The following is a 21,266-nucleotide window of genomic DNA, read 5'->3' on the forward strand; positions in this document are numbered from 1 at the left end:
ACAATGACATTCTAGACGATTCTGTGCTTCCAACTTTGTGGCAACAGTTTGGGGAAGGCCCTTTCCTGTTTCAGCATGACAAAGCCCCTTGTACAAAGGTGTGGAAGAACTTGACTGGCCTGCACAGAGCCCTGACCTCAACCCCATCGAAGACCTTTGGGATGAATTGGAATGCCAACTGTGAGCCAGGCCTAATCACCCAACATCAGTACCGACCTCACTAATGTTCTTGTGGCTGAATGGAAGCAAGTCCCAGCAGCAATGTTCCAACATCTAGTGGAAAGCCTTCCCAGAAGAATGGAGGCTGTTATAGCAGCAATGGGTGGACCGACTCCATATTAATGCCCATGATTTTGGAATGAGATGATAAGCAGGTGTCCACATACGCTACATTACCAAAGGTATCTCATCCTTCAGTCTTCTTTCACATTGTGACTAATTTCATCCTTCTCTCTCTCTTTCCCCCTCCCTCTCCACTTCTCCTTCCTCTATTTTGTGGGTAGGGCCTGTGTCTTATTGTGTTGGTAGGACCTGTGTCTTATTGTGTGGTTAGGTCCTGTGTCTTATTGTGTGGGTGGGGCCTGTGTCTGATTAGGGGTGTAGGGCCTATGTCTTATTGTGTGGGTAGTGCCTGTGTCTTATTGTGTGGGTGGGGCCTGTGTCTGATTAGGGGTGTAGGGCCTATGTCTTATTGTGTGGGTAGTGCCTGTGTCTGATTAGGGGTGTAGGGCCTATGTCTTATTGTGTGGGTAGTGCCTGTGTCTTATTGTGTGGGTAGGGCCTGTGTCTTATTGTGTGGGTAGGGACTGTGTCTTATTGTGTGGGTAGGACCTGTGTCTTATTATGTGGGTAGGCAATGTGTCTTATTGTGTGGGTAGGGCCCGTGTCTTATTGTGTGGGTAGGAAATGTGTCTTATTGTGTGGGTAGGGCCTGTGTCTTATTGTGTGGGTAAGGCCTGTGTCTTATTGTGTGACTAGGTATTGTGTTGTATTATGTGTGTAGAAATGTGTCTTATAGTGTGGGTAGGGTCTATGTCTTATTGTGTGGGTAGGAAATGTGTCTTATTGTGTGGGTAGGGCCTGTGTCTTATTATGTGGGTAGAGCCTGTGTCTTATTGTGTGGGTAGGGCCTGTGTCTTATTGTGTGGGTAGGGCCTGTGTCTTATTGTGTGGGTAGGAAATGTGTCTTATTGTGTGGGTAGGAAATGTGTCTTATTGTGTGGGTAGGGCCTGTGTCTTATTGTGTGGGTAGGGCCTGTGTCTTATTGTGTGGGTAGGGCCTGTGTCTTATTGTGTGGGTAGGGCCTGTGTCTTATTGTGTGGGTAGGGCCTGTGTCTTATTGTGTGGGTAGGGCCTGTGTCTTATTATGTGGGTAGGAAATGTGTCTTATTGTGTGGGTAGGGCCTGTGTCTTATTGTGTGGGTAGGGCCTGTGTCTTATTGTGTGGGTAGGGCCTGTGTCTTATTGTGTGGGTAGGGCCTGTGTCTTATTGTGTGGGTAGGAAATGTGTCTTATTGTGTGGGTAGGAAATGTGTCTTATTGTGTGGGTAGGAAATGTGTCTTATTGTGTGGGTAGGGCCTGTGTCTTATTGTGTGGGTAGGGCCTGTGTCTTATTGTGTGGGTAGGGCCTGTGTCTTATTGTGTGGGTAGGGCCTGTGTCTTATTATGTGGGTAGGAAATGTGTCTTATTGTGTGGGTAGGGCCTGTGTCTTATTGTGTGGGTAGGGCCTGTGTCTTATTGTGTGGGTAGGGCCTGTGTCTTATTGTGTGGGTAGGGCCTGTGTCTTATTGTGTGGGTAGGAAATGTGTCTTATTGTGTGGGTAGGAAATGTGTCTTATTGTGTGGGTAGGAAATGTGTCTTATTGTGTGGGTAGGGCCTGTGTCTTATTGTGTGGGTAGGGCCTGTGTCTTATTGTGTGGGTAGGGCCTGTGTCTTGCCTCCAGTAGTGGTGAGCTGCATCAGGCTGCCCGATGCTGGACGATCCGCACCGGTGGCCCAACTGAAGAAAGTTCTAGAAGACAGAAAAATAAGACTATGAGAAAATATGAAAAGTAAGAGAATGTGACTATGAAATGGCTAGACTATGGGTGCTAGCAGTTACTACTTGTAAGTGAGTACAAGTGAAACATGGTTGGCTTACAGTATATGATAGAAGAGAGTCTACTTTTTAATTAAGCACTGGATGAGATTAAGTTGTTTTCTATATGTCAAAGTCTAGAAGAAATTTCAGGAAGACAAAAACAGACCACAATATTGATGGCTTTTATGTATTTTATACCTCTGTGCCTCTTAGTGTGATTTGATTTATGTTGTTAACCAATTATCTATTTCAACAGCAACTATATCATGAGGTTGATATTCACAATTCAAAGTCAATATTCTACACCAGTCCACCAAATGGACATTTGATAAGCAGATGAACTGAATCAAAGTGCTCATTTAAATTCCCCTCCCATTGCTTCTACTTATACTCCCAGACCCTCATCTGTTTCTACTGGTTGTCTGCAGGGTTAATGTTGTCCAACCCTTCTGGGATTATAAAACTGGATCAAATCCCATCTAATCTCTACTGTTTACAGAGGAGACACTGGAGACTATGTGCTCTGTGTCTAAACTGACATGAAAAGAAGAACACAAACGTTAGGGGCTCCATACACTAGTTTAGTGGCTCCATACACTAGTTTAGTGGCTCCATACACTAGTTTAGTGGCTCCATACACTAGTTTAGTGGCTCCATACACTAGTTTAGTGGCTCCATACACTAGTTTAGTGGCTCCATACACTAGTTTAGTGGCTCCATACACTAGTTTAGTGGCTCCATACACTAGTTTAGTGTGTTAGTTACAGTACATAGTTAACATTGCATTTACACCAAATTTGGGTAAATCCTGGAAAGAGTATCGAAGTAATAGATGCCAAGACTATATCCAGTCAAGAGTATTGAAGAAATGTAAGATTATAATTAGTTGATTGATATGTCCATCAAATTAACCTTTTGATCACATTACAGCATTATTCAAACCAGACATTTGGCTCTAAATATCTTTTGGCAAGATTTTAACAAGTAATACTGCAATACAATTGAGTAGGTCATTTTTCCAGGCCAAGTGACAGCATTGCCATCTTCTGGTGAAATACTGGTATACAAAAAAGATTGTCTATAATTATGGTTATACGTTGAACAAAGAGATAAATCTGTATGTTCTAAACCTTTAGAATAATTACATTTAATGACGGTCTTACAGCATAAATATACATATAATTTTAAATCTCAAGATGAACTAAATGATCAGTAAAAACATACGGTAATGAAAACAACCCATCATCCACCATATCACACTCACTCTGCAATGTACTCCAGTGGTGTCCAGGAACCAAAGTCTGCATCAGGCATGAACTTCCTGTTCATTGGAGTATCCAAGGTTACCCTGTGTAATCAAGTCACATGACAATGTTCTGGCGGTGGTAGGAACTGACTACTTGAGGCCTGAAGCTCTGGTCCTGGACTGATTGTAACAGGCCCATGTAAACCCCTTGTCAACAGACAAAAAAACAACAGTAAAGCTAAAGTGTAAAGATGATATTTACCACCAGCAAGCATCCAACAACCTCTGATGAAGGCCTTTCACTGTTATATTTTGAGATGAGCATGATAATTGATACATAAATACTTACATATATTGAAATATGATTTTACATTTCAGTTGTATTAGTTGTATGTTTGAATGTGCACAGATGCAGTCTACAGTCTTTTGAATGAGCACAGATGCAGTCTACAGTCTTTTGTGCACAGTTGCAGTGAATAAAGCAACCCTCCTATTCGTATTGGTAGTGCAGAAGAATTGCAAGTCATGGGGGTAATGCTAACCGTATGTGACAGCTATGTGACAGCTAATAGTAGCCTGGCAGGTGGTCTCAGTCCAACCTTGTGCAATTGGAATATACCATAACAGAGCACTGAGAATATTGGCTACAAAACTCAGATACAGGCTTCTCATGCTGACAGTGCAAAAACGTGCTTAACATCCATTAGTTAATCAATGAAACTATGTATACAGATAGCTGCTCATGAGGTGAATACATGTAATGTATTCGTAATGTAACCTTTGACCTCCACTGTTGCAAATAAATTAAATTCCTAACGACTATTTCCAATGACTGCAGGTTTTTCCTAATCCTATTCATAATTAGTAAGTAATAAACTGTAAAAATAACAAATGGTATCTTTGGCAGGTTATAAACTGTAACAATAACAAACAGTATCTTAGGCAGGTTTCTCCTATTCCTAATAAGTAATTGACTAAGTGTAATAAAAACAACAAGATACCTAACAATTGAATCATTTAGCAGACACTCTTTAGGCAGAGCAATTTACAGGAGCAATTAAGGTCAAGTGCCTTGCTCAAGGGCACATCACCAGATTTTTCAACTAGTTGGCTCAGGGACCTCAGAGACCTCAGAGACCTGTCGGTTACTGGCCCAATGCTCTTAACTGCTAGGCTACTCACGGTAGTATGGCTACAGTCACAGCTCCAAGGGGCATCCCACTGTCTTCTCCTGCTAGACTCTGACAGAGTTGGTGGACTGCTGACTTGGCCATGCCATAGCCCACCATGCCTGAGGAGAGAGAGAAAGACGGAGGGATGGAAAGAGGGACAGTGAAATAGAAGAGATGGTTGGATAAAATCAGATAAACAGAAAAACACCAATAAATCTTACCATAATAACGAGGGACATGGAAATATACACAATACTAGAGTTAGAAAGTAATCCAATGCTTGTCGGATGTGGAAGGGCTTGCAAAGTATTACAGACTACAAAGGGAAGCACAGCCACGAGCTGCCTAGTGACACGAGCCTACCAGACGAGCTAAATTACTTAATTGCTCGCTTTGAGGCAAGCAACACTGAACCTGTCCTTGACTGAGTCTGTAATACCAACATGTTTCAAGCATAGTCCGTGTGCCCAAGAACACTAAGGTAACCTGCCTAAATGACTACCAACCCGTAACACTCACGTCTGTAGCCATGAAGTGCTTTGAAAGGCTGGTCATGGCTCACATCAACACCATTATCCCAGCAACCCTAGACCCACTCCAATTTGCATACCGCCCCAACAGATACACAGATGATGTAATCTCTATTGCACTCCACACTGCCCTTTACCACCTGGACGAAAGGAAGCCCTATGTGAGAATGCTATTCATTACTAGAGCTCAGCGTTCAACACCATAGTGCCCTCAAAGCTCATCACTAAGCTAAGGACCCTGGGACTAAACACCTCCCTCTGCCACTCGATCCTGGACTTCCAGATGAGCCACCCCCAGGTGGTAAGGGTAGGTAACAACACATCTGCCATGCTGATCCTCAACACGGGGGCCCCTCAGGGGTGCATGCTCAGTCCCCTCCTGTACTCCCTGTTCACTCATGACTGCATGGCCAGGCACGACTCCAACACCATCATTAAATTTGCCGACAACACAACAGTGATCATCGACTATGATGAGACAGCCTATAGGAGGAGGTCAGAGACCTGGCCGTGTGGTGCCAGGATACCAACCCCCCCCCCCCCCCACCCCTCAACGTGATCAAGACAAAGGAGATGATCGTGGACTACAGGAAAAGGAGGACCAATGCCAAGAGCGTGCAAAGCTGTTATCATGGCAAAGGGTGGCTACTTTGAAGAATCTCAAATCTAAAATATATTTTGATTTGTTTAACAATTTTGGTCACTACATGATTTCATATGTGTTATTTCATCGTTTTGATGTCTTCACTATTATTCTACAATATAGAAAACAGTAAAAATAAAGAAATACCCTGGAATGAGTAGGTGTGTCCAAACTTTTGACTGTCACTGTATGTGATATTACAAACAGTATATTTTGAACTCAACATACATTCTCTACACATTTATGACTTCCTGTTTATATACTATGGACAAATATTCTGGGTGCTTTTGGATCCCAAACTTTGCCCATGGCATTTTTCAGAGATGACTGCTTGTTTCACAGACATGCTTTTGACTTCCCATCAATGTTTGTGTTCATACAGTAGCATCTGGAAACAATAAGCAGCATTTTCCAACACTTTTTTTTTTAAATGGCCCAATGAGAGAAAGAGGTGGAGAGTAAGCTCTTTTTCATTCAATTACATTTTATCTTCAAGACCCAGTACTACTAAACTGAAGAACTGGAACCTATTTCTCAATGGAACACATAGTCTTTGAGGGGGGAGAGTTTCAGTTGTATTTCTTTTACGTACAGTAGATGCACTCCAAATTGCTAACGTAAGATGGTTTATTTGAAATGCATTCAGAATCCATTTCCCCAAAGAGCATTAACAGACTAGCGTGCTTCATCCCCCAAAAGTTAAATCAATGTTATTTGACAGTTCAACCTGACTTTTAAATTCTAAGGTCAAGGGTTAGGGTCATAGGGTGCGCACATGGTTAACAAGCCTCAGTCTTTAACCCCAAATCAACTCCAAATCTTTAAGTCCACAATGTGTGCATCTGGCATTGCAAGACCAGTTGTTGCTAAGACACCATTGGCAAGACCAGCTGTCCTTAAGACACTACTGGACACCAATCTGCCCAAAGGCAGTATATCACCATAGAGAACTCAGTAAACCTGGTTGAGAATGTCTTTAGATCAGACACACTATTAGCGGTAAGCTCTTAAGTATTAAAGCTAATATTAAGCTAAAAATATAAGCACAAATAACCCCTAAACACATCCAATCTTTAAGCACTACTACTATCTTCCAATGTCTTGTTTTTGTCAGTAATACAGACAATTTGTATTAAGATATCAAAAATACTTCAAGAGCAGCTTTTTTGACTTGACTGACGTGACCTTCCTGTCCGGTTTTGAGACCCTTCGGACTCGTGTGGTGGGGGAGCACTTCATGGGCTATACTCGGCCTTGTCTCAGGGTACTAAGTTGGTGGTTAGTTGATATCCCTCTGGTAGTGTGGGGGCTGTGCTTTAGCAAAGTGGGTGGGGTTATATCGTGCCTGGTTGGCCCTGTCCGGGGATATCGTCAGACAGGGCCAGAGTGTCCCCGACCCCCCCGTCTCAGCCTCCAGTATCTATGCCGCAATAGCTCTTGTGCCGGGGGGCTAGGAACAGTCTGTCCTATCTGGTGGAATTCTCCTGTCTTATCTGGTGTCCTGTTCAATCTTAAGTATGCTCCCTCTAATTCTCCCATCTCTCTCTCGCGCTCTCTCTCTCCCCCCTCGGAAGACCTGAGCCCTAGGACCATGCCTCAGGACTACCTGGGCTGATGACTCCTGGCTGTCGCTGTCCCTAGTCCACCTGGTCGTGCTACTGATCCAGTTTCTGCTGTTCTGCTTGCGCCTATGGAACCCAGACCTGCTGTTTCGACCCTCTCTCTCTCTCTCTACCACACCTGCTGTAACAACCTCTGAATGCTAGGCTATGAAAAGCCAACTGACATTTACTCCTGAGGTGCTGACCAATAACCACTGTGATTACTATTTGACCCTGCTGGTCTATGAACACTTGAATGTCTTGAAGAACGATCAGTCCTTAATGGCCATGTACTCTTAATCTCCACTGGGCATAGCCAGAAGAGGACTGGCCACCTCTCAGAGCCTGGTTCCTCTCTAGGTTTCTTCCTAGGTTCCTGCCTTTCTAGGTAGTTTTTAATAGCCACCGTGTTTCTACATCTGCATTGCTTGTTCTTTGCTGTTTTATGCTGGGTTTCTGTATAAGCAGTTTGTGATTTCTGCTGATGTAAAAAGGGCTTTATAAATACATTTGATCGATTGAATAAGGCAATCGACGCACTTGCAGTACCTGTTAATGGTCATGTTAAAGATGTATTTCTAAGACTCACACATTTCTGCCACAAGGAAACTCTGAGCATTACCTGACATGAATTTAAGAGATCATGAAAATCTGTAAATCTTGTGGGTTATAGCATAGACTTTGTAAAACAGGGTAAATACTGTAGATCCTTTTTTCATTCAAATAAATATGGACATACTTTCTTCAATATCAAAACATTATTCAAATTTTATGGAGAAAAAAAACCACACCGGTGAGTGTTAAACTATAGGAAACATCCCCAAAAAATATTAGACATACCACTGTCAAAAAAGTAATCTAAACCAAGCTGTGAGGGAAATCCCTACAACTTCCTGGCCTGTGTCTAGTGTAGCACTAGTTTCTACAGTAAGCTACATTCAATGGGAGAACAGCACAACACACTCTAACCAACATGTGGAGAGACCCAAATTCTGCTGACTCATTCTCCTCCCCAACCTAACAGCCAATGAGAGTGGGGGCTTTATACCGACTGCTGATCAGGGATTTTAGGTGCCCTAGTGTCAGGATTTATATTGTTCTCAGGACCATCACATGGGTTACACACCACACAGGGAATGGCATGGGTGTTGGGTCCTATAGGTACCATCACATGCATACAGGGTCAGGTTTAAAATACCAGAGAGCATTGTGTGAAAAACCATAGTAGTAACAATTTCTCTCCTCATTAAAATACATATCATATTCAACATGTTACTCATATTTTCGTTTCTACTATATATCAGTATTTTTTGTATTTCATGGGTTCCTTGTTTTACAAATAGTTTGATGACGTAAGCTGCTATTTGTTTTGGCTAAGTTGGACGGTGGTCAAAACAGAGACACAGTCAAACAGGGTCAGTATGAACAACATTACAGGAGAAAAGAACAGCAGGTTGCCATTTATTGAGATGTACTGGAGGGAGCTCTGCAGAGTGGTCACTAGCTGGCACAGCCACAGCCACAGCCACATAGTCATACAATCTGATTTTAATCCTAACCTTAACCCTAACCTTAACCACACTGCTAACCCTAATACCTAACCCTAACCTTAACCACACTGCTAACCCTAATGCCTAACCCTAACCTTAAATTATGACCAAAATGCAACAACAACAAAAAATATAGAATGCCAGTAGAATCAAATAGAATACAAGTCGAATAGAATAGAACCCCAGTAGAGTAGAGTACCAGGAGAGTAGAGGTAAGTGGCATCTTACCACTAGTACCACCCAGTGATGCTTTAGCCCCAGCCAGAGTCAGTAGTCCACCCTGCTTCAGGTGCACAGCAGCCAGATGGCTAGATATGGTAGAGGTCCACACACTCTGCTTCCACATCATGTCTGTGTTTTTGTACAGGTCTAAAAACAACATACGTAAGAGAAGATGTTTGAGGAACAACATTGCAATATTGAATGAACCATGTAATTAAATGGAACGAACAAACATCCCTGAATTGAATGCCAGATGAGAATTCAGCCTATGGGGAAATTGGTTTGAAAGGGGTTTAAATGTTTAAAGGGAGATATTTACATTTTAGCAGACATTTTAGCATTTTATTCAGAGCGACTTACAGTAGTGAGTGCATACATTTTCATATTATGTTTGTACTGGTCCCCTGTGGGAATCAAACACACAACACTGGAGTTGCAAGTGCCACACGGTACCAACTTAGCCACAAGGCACCTGGCATTCATATCACAGTATGTGTTCAAAATGAACTGATAATATCTCAGTGAAACACTCTTGAACCTTTGGACCTGCAATTTCCTCCAGCCCATCCACCTGCCACACACAAGATGGCATCCACTTTCTGGTCCCCTAGCAACTGGGCCACATCTGCTGTCACCTGCAGCAAGAGATAAGAGTCTATTACAACGGGCTAGAATCTGGGTGTTTTACGGTAATTATCCAGCGTTTTGCAAATCACCGGAGTATTCAAAAAGCCATAACTGTCAACATCACAGAGGGAGCAGGTGAAAGCATGCTCCTCCTACCTGTCCTGCTTGCTCGGTAAATGACTCGGACAACTTCACCAGCACGTTCGCGTTTGCCTCCTCACTGGCAACGATGTCGATGCTGGCTACCCACTATTGGAAAATAAAGAAACAACAACAGAGCATGAAACATTTGCATTCTTTGGAAAATAGGATGATGATATCGAACTATCCTTCAACGTCGGCTTTTATTCCACATGCAATCCAAAAGTAGGCTCAGTAAATTATAACAACTGATTATATGTTTCCCGATAGCTCTGGGCTGGCACCGTTAAAACGTCTTGATGATGACAATTGATGATGACAATTTCAATGGTTTAATTTCATTTTCCTTGCTTCTTACCATAGCATCTAGGGCTAGGCCTACTCAACAAGTGGTTATTGGAAATAGAAAAGACACTGGGGCAAGCAACGGCTCAAAATCCTTTCGTAATTGTATTCTATATGAAGAAAAAAACCACGTATAGCACTCACCCATCCTTTAGATTTAAAGTGCTGAACAATTTTGCTACCCAGTGCACCTCTTCCTCCGTATACGAGTACCCGACTGGCAGCCATGCTTTCTTTACTATGCGCTTCAAGCAATGATGACTATTTCACTACCATTACACGACAGCTACCGTAGAGAAAGCGAGAGATAGAGAAAGGGAGGGAGAGAGAGAGATAGATACACCCACCCTCAATATTTAAACAGACACACTCAGCACATCAGAGGCAGACCTTGGTTCAATAGTGTTCTATGTAAAAATGCGTAAGCTATTATAACATTATCAGTGCATAGGTTAGCCTACACATTTTGAACTCGGTCAAGGTCTCAACTTACTGTTGAGAGTTAGAATAGTTGAATAAACAAGGCACAATTTCTCAATGTGGTTGTGCATCAGCAGTTTTGCTCTTGTTATGTCAGTCACTGACAGTCACTCAATTAGCCCATGTAGCTAACAGTTAGTCTAGCAGCCAGCTATCTAAACTTGTAGTAATCATGGTCGAATTACCAACCAGGGCCCCCATTGATTTTGTTAGTCACTCTCACTCAGATATATTATGGCAAATGTGTAGAATTGCAGGAAATTAGCTGTAAACTGCACCTTTTTCTCACTGCCCCATGGCAAAATGAGTAGAATTGCATGAAATTATTTATATAATTGAAAATCTTCTCTCCGCCCCATGGCAAAATGTATTGGATAATTTAGCATTTTTGAAACACCTGAAACAGCTTTTCTCTAGTCATAATCATTATGCTTAATTTTATGTAAAAAACATACCTCTTCAGCTGTCTGTATCCTCCTAAAATATAATTTTCCCTCGTGGCGACCAGCAAAATTGTCCGAATTTTTGTTGTTTTACTATCCTTGTGAGGACTTCTGTTACACACAAGGATAGTTAAACACAAAAACACACACACACACTCACACAAATGATGTGCATACTCATGTATTCAGATAAAATAAAAAGTACAGGATTTGGATACAGCAGCAGTGAGACAGCCACATGTTATGACAGCAGCCTGACCTGTGGGAGTACATCCTAGTCATCCTGAGTACAGCATGTCTGAATCTGTCACAGAAACACAGCTCATTGAGATATCATCAAATCATTTTCATGCCCTGGGCTTTCACTCGCAGTCAAACATATCAGGCTAGATTTCTAACTGGACACTGATGGCTTATGGCCTAGCTTCTCAAGTAAATTGCACATCCAAAGAATACACATTTGAAATAAACACCAGAAAATGATACAGCGAAATTCAAAATGTTTGCTCGCATAGACTAGTATTTGATCACGCCGCTTTGACCAAGTAATGTCTGTAGATTACGACACATTAAAATAACAGTGTTTTCCAGGTTTAGGCCCATTGACAATCACACACGGTTATTTAACTTGGATGAATGATATGATAGCCTGGGTGGAAGTCTGTTAGTGCTTTAGTTGTTGTGATGAAACAGGACTTGGCTAAAGCAAGAATAGACTGTTACCCACGCTAATGATAAGATGGTGAGGAGGGAAGGAGGCATGCTGATAGGAACAACGCAAGGTGTGGATTGGGGGGTATATAATGGTAGGGGAAGCAGTGATAATAGCTAAAGTCTAGAGGAGCAAATACTATGATCAACTCCCGGGAGCAGTGTGTTGAACATCATGATCCTCCCTTTACATTCTACTGCATCCGACAGAAACATCTTGCTGTTTGAAAACTGCAAAAATCACAGAAAAATACAGGGGAAATGTTTTCATATCATTTCATGTATCGTAATCTACAGGCATTACTTGGTCAAATCATTTAAACTGTGAATGAAGTATACAATAATTATAATAATATTATAAAATTGTACATTTTGAAGTCCCACCACTTCTTCGGTTTGACCACTAGATGTCATTAAAAGACTTTGATTAAGTAAATAGACCTTCTATTCAGAGTGTTAGCACTAATTGAGGGAAAATATGTATTTCATGAACATCAAAGGCAAAACAAAGTGTTTCATCTCAAGTTAAGAGGCAATAAAAATGCCTCAGGGATGGCATAAGACATTTATCCTGGCATCCTATATACCATGACTAGTTTTAACCAGTTTGATAGATATGACATAATAGTAGATAGAAATCCATCAAACTAGTTAGGCCTACAGCCCAATGGCCCACAGGTGAACTGACCTTTCATGTTGTGAGCCAGGTCGTCACGGTGGATATGCAGTGAGAACACAGACAAGGAAGGCCTGTGCAAATCCCCACAATGAATATCACAAAACGTATTCACAGTGAAGGAGGGGAATAAGCTGGTGAGTAAGTGACGACTGTACAAGATATACAGTCAGGTCCCAAATTATAGGGGCCTTTGATCAGTGGTGGAAAAAGTACGCAATTGTCATACTTGAGTAAAAGTAAAGATACCTTAATAGAAAATGACTCAAGTAAAAGTGAAAGTAACCCAGTAAAATACTACTTGAGCAAAAGTCTAAAAGTATTTGGTTCTAATAATACTTAAGTATCAAAAGTACATTTAATTGCTAAAATATACTTCAGTATCAAAAGTAAAAGTAAAAGTACAAATTATTTCAAATTCCTTATAATATTAAGCAAACCAGACGGCACCATTTTCTCGTTTTTTTTTAGTAAATCTACAGATATCCAGGGGCACACTCCAACACTCAGACATCATTTACAAACAAAGTTAAGTGAGTCCGCTAGATCAGAGGCAGTAGAGATGACCTGGGATGTTCTATTGATAAGTGTGTCAATTGGACCATTTTCCTGTCCTGCTAAGCATTCAAAATGTAACGAGTACTTTTGGGTGTCAGGGAAAATGTAGGGAGTAAAAAGTACATCCTTTTATTTGGGAATGTAGTGAAGTAAAAGTAAAAGTAGTCAAAAATATAAATAGTAAAGTAAAGTACAGATACCCAAAACAACTACTTAAGTAGTACTTTAAAGTAATTTACTTAAGATGAGCAAAAAATACAGTATAAAATAAATAATACAAATACTGAGCTACGTTGTATGCTATTTTTTGGGGGTGAAAATTATATTATTTTATACTTATGCAATTGCTCAGAGAATAAGATTTTGTCTCAAAAAGAAAGGGTCAACATTTTTGTCACCCCTGTTTTCAAAACCTTTTTCTCACCTTGCGAGGATAATAGCATTGAGGCTTTTCTAAAATGTTTTATGAGATTGGAGAACACATTGGTTGGGATCTTAGACCATTCCTCCATACAGAATCTTTCCAGATCCTTGATATCCTTCATCTGCGCTTATGGACGGCTCTCTTCAATTCAAACCACAGGTTTTCAATGGGGTTCAAGTCTGGAGACTGAGATGGCCATTGCTAAATGTTGATTTTGTGGTCAACTAATAGTTGATTTGTGGATTTTGATATGTGTTCTGGGTTATTGTCTTGCTGGAAGATCCACTTTTGGCTAAAATGTCCTAGTACAAGTCCTTAACAAGAGCCCCGGTGGAAGCAAAATGGCCCCATAACATCAAAGATCCACAACAATATATGTGACGGCCCGTCCCAACGGGGGCTTATGTCAACAACACTTGTTTATTATTATTCCTTTTGACAGATTACAAAGCCCCCCCCCCCCCCAAAAAAAAGCTGTGATTGGAGGAAGCATGGACAAGTTATGCTGCTTTAAAAGTTGAAGAAAAATCTAATGGCCTTGAAAGATTTTGTTGATTGCTAGAGAGCTCTTCTTTGTATTTAGATACCCTTAAGTATTTGGGCTCCCGAGTGGCGCAGCGGTGTAAGGCACTGCATCTCACTGGCTGTGATTGGGAGTCTCATAGGGTGGCGCACAATTGACTCAACGTCGACTAGATTTGGCCGGTGTAGGCCGTCATTATAAGTAAGAATTTGTTCTTAACGCACTTGCCTAGTTAAATAAAGTTAAAAAAAAGAGTGGATATGAAAAATGAAAAAAATACCTTGGTAAAAATACTGTAGTGTTTTTGTGGACTTTACTGTAGTAGATACTGTAGTATTTACAGTTAACTACAGTATAAATAATGTAGTAAAAGAAAATATGAAGCATGAAAAAGTTATGCTGCTTTAAAAGTTTATAAACTTGTTATCCCACTTAGGAGACAAGTTGGAGGAAATGCCCTTGAAAGATTTTGTTGAGTGCTTGTAACGGCTGTCGTCTGAAGAAGTGGACCAAGGTGCAGCGGAGTTAGTGTTCATTATTAGAATTTAATGTAAACAACATGAACACTATACAAAACAAGAAAAGAGTAAACCGACAGCAAACAGTCCTGTCTGGTACAAAAACACTGACAGAAACAATTACCCACAAACCCAAAGGAAAAACATGCTCCTTATGTGTGACTCCCAATCAGCAGCAACGAGCTTCAGCTGTGCCTGATTGGGAGCCACACACACGGCCCAAAACAAAGAAATACAAAAACATAGAAAAAGGAACATAGAACGCCCACCCAATGTAACACCCTGGCCTAACCAAAATAAAGAACAAAAACCCCTCTCTATGGCCAGGGCGTTACAGTACCCCCCCCCAAAGGTGCGGACTCCGGCCGCAAAACCTGACTCTGAAGGGGAGGGTCCGGGTGGGCCTTCTTACGGCGGCGGCTCAGGTGCGGGACGTGGCCTCTGCTCCACCCTTGACGTCGCCCTCTTCGGTGGCGCACCTGGCCGCGCCGAAGGTCTGGTGGGCGACACTGACTGCGCCCGGCTGGCGGCCGGCGATGGTTGCGCCCGGCTGGCGGGCGGCGATGGTTGCGCCCGGCTGGCGGGCGGCGATGGTTGCGCCCGGCTGGCGGGCGGCGATGGTTGCGCCCGGCTGGCGGGCGGCGATGGTTGCGCCTGGCTGGCGGACGACCCTGGCTGCTCTGACGGCACTGACCCAGGATTCACCAGGCTGGGGAGACATGACAGAGGCCTGGCCCTAGGCGTAGGCACAGGACTCACCGGGCTGGCGGGCGTCCCTGGCCACTCTGGCAGTTCGGGGCAGTCTGGCCACTCTGGCAGTTCGGGGCAGTCTGGCCACTCCGGCAGTTCCGCGCAGTCTGGCCACTCCGGCAGTTCCGCGCAGTCTGGCCACTCCGGCAGTTCCGCGCAGTCTGGCCACTCCGGCAGTTCCGCGCAGTCTGGCCACTCCGGCAGTTCCGCGCAGTCTGGCCACTCCGGCAGTTCCGCGCAGTCTGGCCACTCCGGCAGTTCCGCGCAGTCTGGCCACTCCGGCAGTTCCGCGCAGTCTGGCCACTCCGGCAGTTCAGCGCAGTCTGGCCACTCCGGCAGTTCAGCGCAGTCTGGCCACTCCGGCAGTTCAGCGCAGTCTGGCCACTCCGGCAGTTCAGCGCAGTCTGGCCACTCCGGCAGTTCAGCGCAGTCTGGCCACTCCGGCAGTTCAGCGCAGTCTGGCCACTCCGGCAGTTCAGCGCAGTCTGGCCACTCCGGCAGTTCAGCGCAGTCTGGCCACTTCGGCAGTTCAGCGCAGTCTGACCTCTCTGGCGACTGTTGACTGGCGGGCAGCTCTGACGACTGTTGACTGGCGGGCAGCTCTGACGACTGTTGACTGGCGGGCAGCTCTGACGACTGTTGACTGGCGGGCAGCTCTGACGACTGTTGACTGGCGGGCAGCTCTGACGACTGTTGACTGGCGGGCAGCTCTGACGACTGTTGACTGGCGGGCAGCTCTGACGACTGTTGACTGGCGGGCAGCTCTGGTGATGGTTGACTGGCGGGCAGCTCTGGTGATGGTTGACTGGCGGGCAGCTCTGACGACTGTTGACTGGCGGGCAGCTCCGACGACTGTTGACTGGCGGGCAGCTCTGACGACTGCTGACTGGCAGGGCTGGGGACACGCACCTTGGGCTTGGTGCGGGGAGCAGGGACGGGCCGGACAGGACTGGGGACATGCACTGTGGACTTGGTGCGGGGAGCAGGGACGGGCCAGACAGGACTGTGAACACGCACTGGTGAACTGAAGCGTGGAGCCGGTTTTGCCACTCGTCCTGGCTGGATGCCCTTCCTAGCACGGCATGTGCTGGGCATGTCCACCGGACGCACCGGGCTGTGCGGACGCACTGGCGACACAGCGCGCAACTCCGCCTCCCATGGCTCCTCCTCCAGATCTTCCTTCAGCAGGTCCTCAATAAACCACCTCATCTGCGTCTCCTCCTCTGCCGTCATCCCCCACGAGAACAGTGGTCTGGGCTCCTCCTCTGCCCTTCCGGACCACCCCATTAGCCCCCCCCCAAAATTTTCTTGGGGGTGTCTTCCGGGCTTCCTCGACCGACGCCAGCGACCCCGTCTGCTGGCCGGCGTCTCCTCCATTGACCGGACCTCCCTCTTCCGCTGCTTGGTCCCTTGGTGGTGGGTAATTCTGTAACGGCTGTCGTCTGAAGAAGTGGACCAAGGTGCAGCGGAGTTAGTGTTCATTATTAGAATTTAATGTAAACAACATGAACACTATACAAAACAAGAAAAGAGTAAACCGACAGCAAACAGTCCTGTCTGGTACAAAAACACTGACAGAAACAATTACCCACAAACCCAAAGGAAAAACATGCTCCTTATGTGTGACTCCCAATCAGCAGCAACGAGCTTCAGCTGTGCCTGATTGGGAGCCACACACACGGCCCAAAACAAAGAAATACAAAAACATAGAAAAAGGAACATAGAACGCCCACCCAATGTAACACCCTGGCCTAACCAAAATAAAGAACAAAAACCCCTCTCTATGGCCAGGGCGTTACAGTGCTAGAGAACTCCTCTTTGTTTACACCCATTCAACATCGTTCACAGCCTCTTAAGCCCCACCCATCTATTTAAGAATTCACATGTAAACGAATGGCCAACTTTTAGTATGGTCAACCCCTCCATTATCTCAGCAGATCATGGTCGCTAGCTAGGAAGTATCCTTTCTTTCTCCCTATATTGCTCAGCGCTTCCTCCGTGGATAAACTAGGCTTATAATTTAATTTTTTAAATAAATATTTACGTATCTTATGCAAGTTTATATTGAAGGCATATGGGGTTCTTTTCTGCATATGCATCCTTATTTTGGCGCCAAACCCTCCACTGGTGTGCAGGGCCAAGAGCTCGATTTTCATGTCAGCCAACAAATGTAAATGTCTGGAGTTTGCTAAATGGCATTGACCCTTGGATTCGAACCGGTGCTATGGTCAGATGACATGAAAATACCAGTGGTGGGTTTGGCTTCAAAATAAGGATGCATAAGAAGAAAATTACCCCACACCTACTGTAAAATATTGGTGGGTATTTGATGTTATGGAGCTTTTTCGCTTCCACTGGTCCTTGGGCTCTTGTTAAGATCAACGGCATAATGAACTTTACCCAGTACCAGAACATCTTTGCCCAAAATCTGGTTGCCTCGGCCAGGAGGCTGAAACTTGGCCTCAGGTGGATCTTTCAGCAATACAATAACCCCAAGCACACATACAAATCCTCAAAGAAATGGTTAATTGAGCACAAAATGAACATTTAACAATGGCCATCTCAGTATTGAAGAGAGCCGTCCATAAGCGCAGACAAAGGATATCAAGGATCTGGAAAGATTCTGTATGGAGGAATGGTCTAAGATCCTTTCCAATGTGTTCTCCAATCTCATAAAATATTTGAGAAATAGGCTAAGTGCCGTTATCCTCGCAAGGTGAGGTATCGAAAGGTATTGAAAACATGGGTGCCAATAATCTTGACCCCATCTTAAAAAATATATTACTTGTTAAACAAAATCTCTTTCTCTGCGCAATTTTATTAATATAAAATAATATAGATTTTTTTTAATACAATATACAGTAGCTCAGTATTTGTATTATTTATTTTATACAGTATTCTTTGCTCATCTTTATCAAGGGTGCAAATAATTTTGGAACTGACTGTATACAACAAAAAGAATAAACAGGACATTGAAACAAGGCCCAACTTAGCTGAATTAAATAATAAATCATTATTTCAAAGCAACAGCCAGTTAACAGGTAGGCCTAGGTCAAACAAAGTAAGTGTTTACATTTATTAGGCTTAACTTTAACGTAAATTCTTAAACGTGATCAACTTGTAGTTAAACTATTAACCCACAAATGCATTTATGGAAGAGTAAGCTAATTAGTGTAGAGCCGCCAACTAAATCTTGGCGCCAAATAAATGAATTGGTGTGCTCTCGACCACAAACTCCCGTACATAGCCTCTTTTCGTTTTACAGGTGAGCCACAATCAAAATAGCAGAGAACCTTTTGATGAAAAACATCTTTCAATAAACTGTTGTAACTACTTTGTTACATTTATGCAGGCATGGATAGTATGCTAGCTCTGTGTCGATAGCAAACAACAGTGCATTGGTAGTCTATTAGTGCTCTAAATAGAGAGGACTTGATAGCAGAGCTTCAGCACCTTGGAGGTTGATCTGAAAGTGGATTTAGATCCTCTTAAGTGGATATGAACTGTTATCAAAGCCAAAAATCTAAGTTTACCTGAGGGCCAGGGAGAGATGCAGGGGGCAAAGAGAGCCCCACTATCAAAGATAGTATCAAATATTCTATAGAAAGCAAGAGATGACACTCCCAAAGCTGTGGGATAAAAGTGTCTTGTTTGGATTTAGGACAATGATATGAGTGGAAAAGCAATAAGGATTGATGATACTGTACCTGTCTGGGTTCGCAGGGGAGCGCAATGTGATCAGAGGTGGAGAGGGGGTGAAGATTCCAAGCAATCAAAAGCGTTCCTCTGGGTGCTTATAGGTGGGAAGATTGGAAAAAACAATTAAGAGTGGAGAGATAGAAATAAAATTGGGAAATCGTTTTTGTTGAGGAAATTGTGCTGTAGAGCAACAGGAATAGAAAGCTGAGAAACTTTGTTTAGTGATATGTTAATGACTCCACATGATATTCTTTCATTTACAGGCAGAAAGTTCAATGTCTACATCATTATACAAATGATTCAAGATTACAAATATTTTCAACTTTGTGTCATGAGTGTTTTGATTTAGTTGAAATGTTTCAGTCATGAAACCACTTTGATAGCAGCTTTTGACTTTATCCGTATCAGATTGCATTTTAGAATCGAGGAATAAAGCACAGAAAGAGGCAGCCTTTGATGTTTTATACCTGTGGACAGAAGCCTGTATTGAGCATTTCAGTTCCAGGAATAAGTTTCAGCTCCTTTTCGTTATGTTTCCATGGGCAAGGTAGTACCCTGTTACTACCCTCCCTGGCAGTTTCAGGGAACAGAACATAGGCTATGTCCCATGGTAGCTCCATTGATTTGGTAACACCTCTCAGGACTATATGAAGGAAAGATGGAGACCAGTTTTGGGACTAGGTGGAAGTTAATGCAAGGTGTAATAACTGTGGTCTAATTGGGGCCCAGAGTTTTTCCTTGTCAAGTCACATGGTCAGAAAAAAGTCCTGGCTTTAGCTTTAGTACATGTAACTCATTATCTTCCGCTTACAGGTATGGGAAATTCATGTAACTCATTATCTTCCGCTTACAGGTATGGGAAATTCTGCGGTAACGGAATGGAATTACGCTTTGACTCAGATTTTCGATGAAAACATATATGCCAAACAAAAACCATTGATTTCAAAGTTTACCAAACCATACAACTCCATGCACAAGGACTACGTTTAACAATTTAGACAGAATATTTCACAAAAACACATTTACTGGAAGAACTGTGCAGAAGCAAAAAAATAAATTACTGTAAAATCTCCCTCAGTTTGTTTTATGTGACCACGTTTTCCAAAAACTCTGTTAAATATCTGCTTTGCTGCCCGAATAAAGATTCAAAGATGTCTGCAGAAAGAATGGGGTGTCAGCTATGACATGACAACTTGAGTAAAACATTTTTGTTATACTTCCCCTACAGTAGGGGAAATAGCTTTACATACGGTAACTGACTTAGAGTAACAAAATTACATCATGGGTCCCTGATCTGTACAATACAGAAATGCATAATTATAGATATGACTGTCATTCTCTTCATAGTGATCTATTCTGAATAGGTACCGAAAGGTAGGAATATGCAATATCCTTCTTTTACAGATTTGGCTATTATTGTAAAACCACATTTGGTTGGTCCGGAACAGACCAAATCTGAAACAATCCTAGACGTCTACATTTCACAAGTTTGGACATTACAGTAGAGCACAGTAGAGCACAGTAGAATAAAGAACAGCACAGCACAGTAGAGTTCAGTACAGTACAGGAGAGTATAGTAAAGTAGATATGTTCAGTAGGATACAGCACAATACAGTACATTATACTGTACTCTACTCTAGTGTGCTCTACTGTACAGTACTGTAATATACTTTCGTTTACTGTTATGTACTGTACTTGACTGTGCTCTACTGTGCTGTCAGAACTAGTGAAACATAGAGGTCTATGATTGGTTCAGATTTGGTCAGGGTGGATTTTGGCCAGGGCAGATTGAGCAAATTTAAACTGTCCATGGACATCCGATGTCGGTCGGTGCTCAGTGGCTGAGGATGCTTGTCACAGTAACTTCAAAGAGGGTAGATGGTAGGTGTCATGGTAGGTGTCAGTAAGAGCCGGGCAAGGTGAAATTAATTGGAGAGAGAGGAGAGCGAGACAGAGGAGAGCGAGAGAACGAGAGAGAGAGCGAGAGAAAGTGAGAGAGAAAGTGAGCGGCAGAGAGAAGGAGAGTGAGAGGGAGGAGTTGTCCAGACTGTTTTCACAGTCTTGGTTTAACCACCAGAGGACAGAAAGAGAAAGAAATAACTGGTATGAGCTGAAGATAACAGTATGCCAGTGGAAGGGAGGACAGTAGCAGGTGATCCTATGAGCTGAAGATAACAGTATGCCAGTGGAAGGGAGGACAGTAGCAGGTGATCCTATGAGCTGAAGATAACAGTATGCCAGTGGAAGGGAGAACAGTAGCAGGTGATCCTATGAGCTGAAGATAACAGTATGCCAGTGGAAGGGAGGACAGTAGCAGGTGATC

At 43.2% G+C, this 21,266-nt stretch overlaps 1 protein-coding gene across 1 annotated transcript; it reads right to left on the minus strand.

Moving 5' to 3' along the window:
* Nucleotides 1–631: 631 nt before the first annotated feature.
* On the minus strand, nt 632–10,489 carry LOC115170554 (dihydropteridine reductase-like). Its single transcript, XM_029726807.1, has 7 exons — nt 10,306–10,489; nt 9,832–9,924; nt 9,587–9,683; nt 9,055–9,195; nt 4,513–4,621; nt 3,349–3,432; nt 632–2,015 (listed from the first exon to the last, which is right to left on the minus strand). The coding sequence occupies exons 1-7, from the start codon at nt 10,387–10,389 to the stop codon at nt 1,913–1,915; spliced, it is 711 nt and encodes a 236-aa protein (XP_029582667.1). The 5' UTR covers nt 10,390–10,489; the 3' UTR covers nt 632–1,912.
* Nucleotides 10,490–21,266: the final 10,777 nt, after the last annotated feature.

The sequence above is a fragment of the Salmo trutta genome, chromosome 3 (genome assembly GCF_901001165.1).
Source record: "Salmo trutta chromosome 3, fSalTru1.1, whole genome shotgun sequence".
Classification (NCBI taxonomy): Eukaryota; Metazoa; Chordata; class Actinopteri; order Salmoniformes; family Salmonidae; genus Salmo; species Salmo trutta.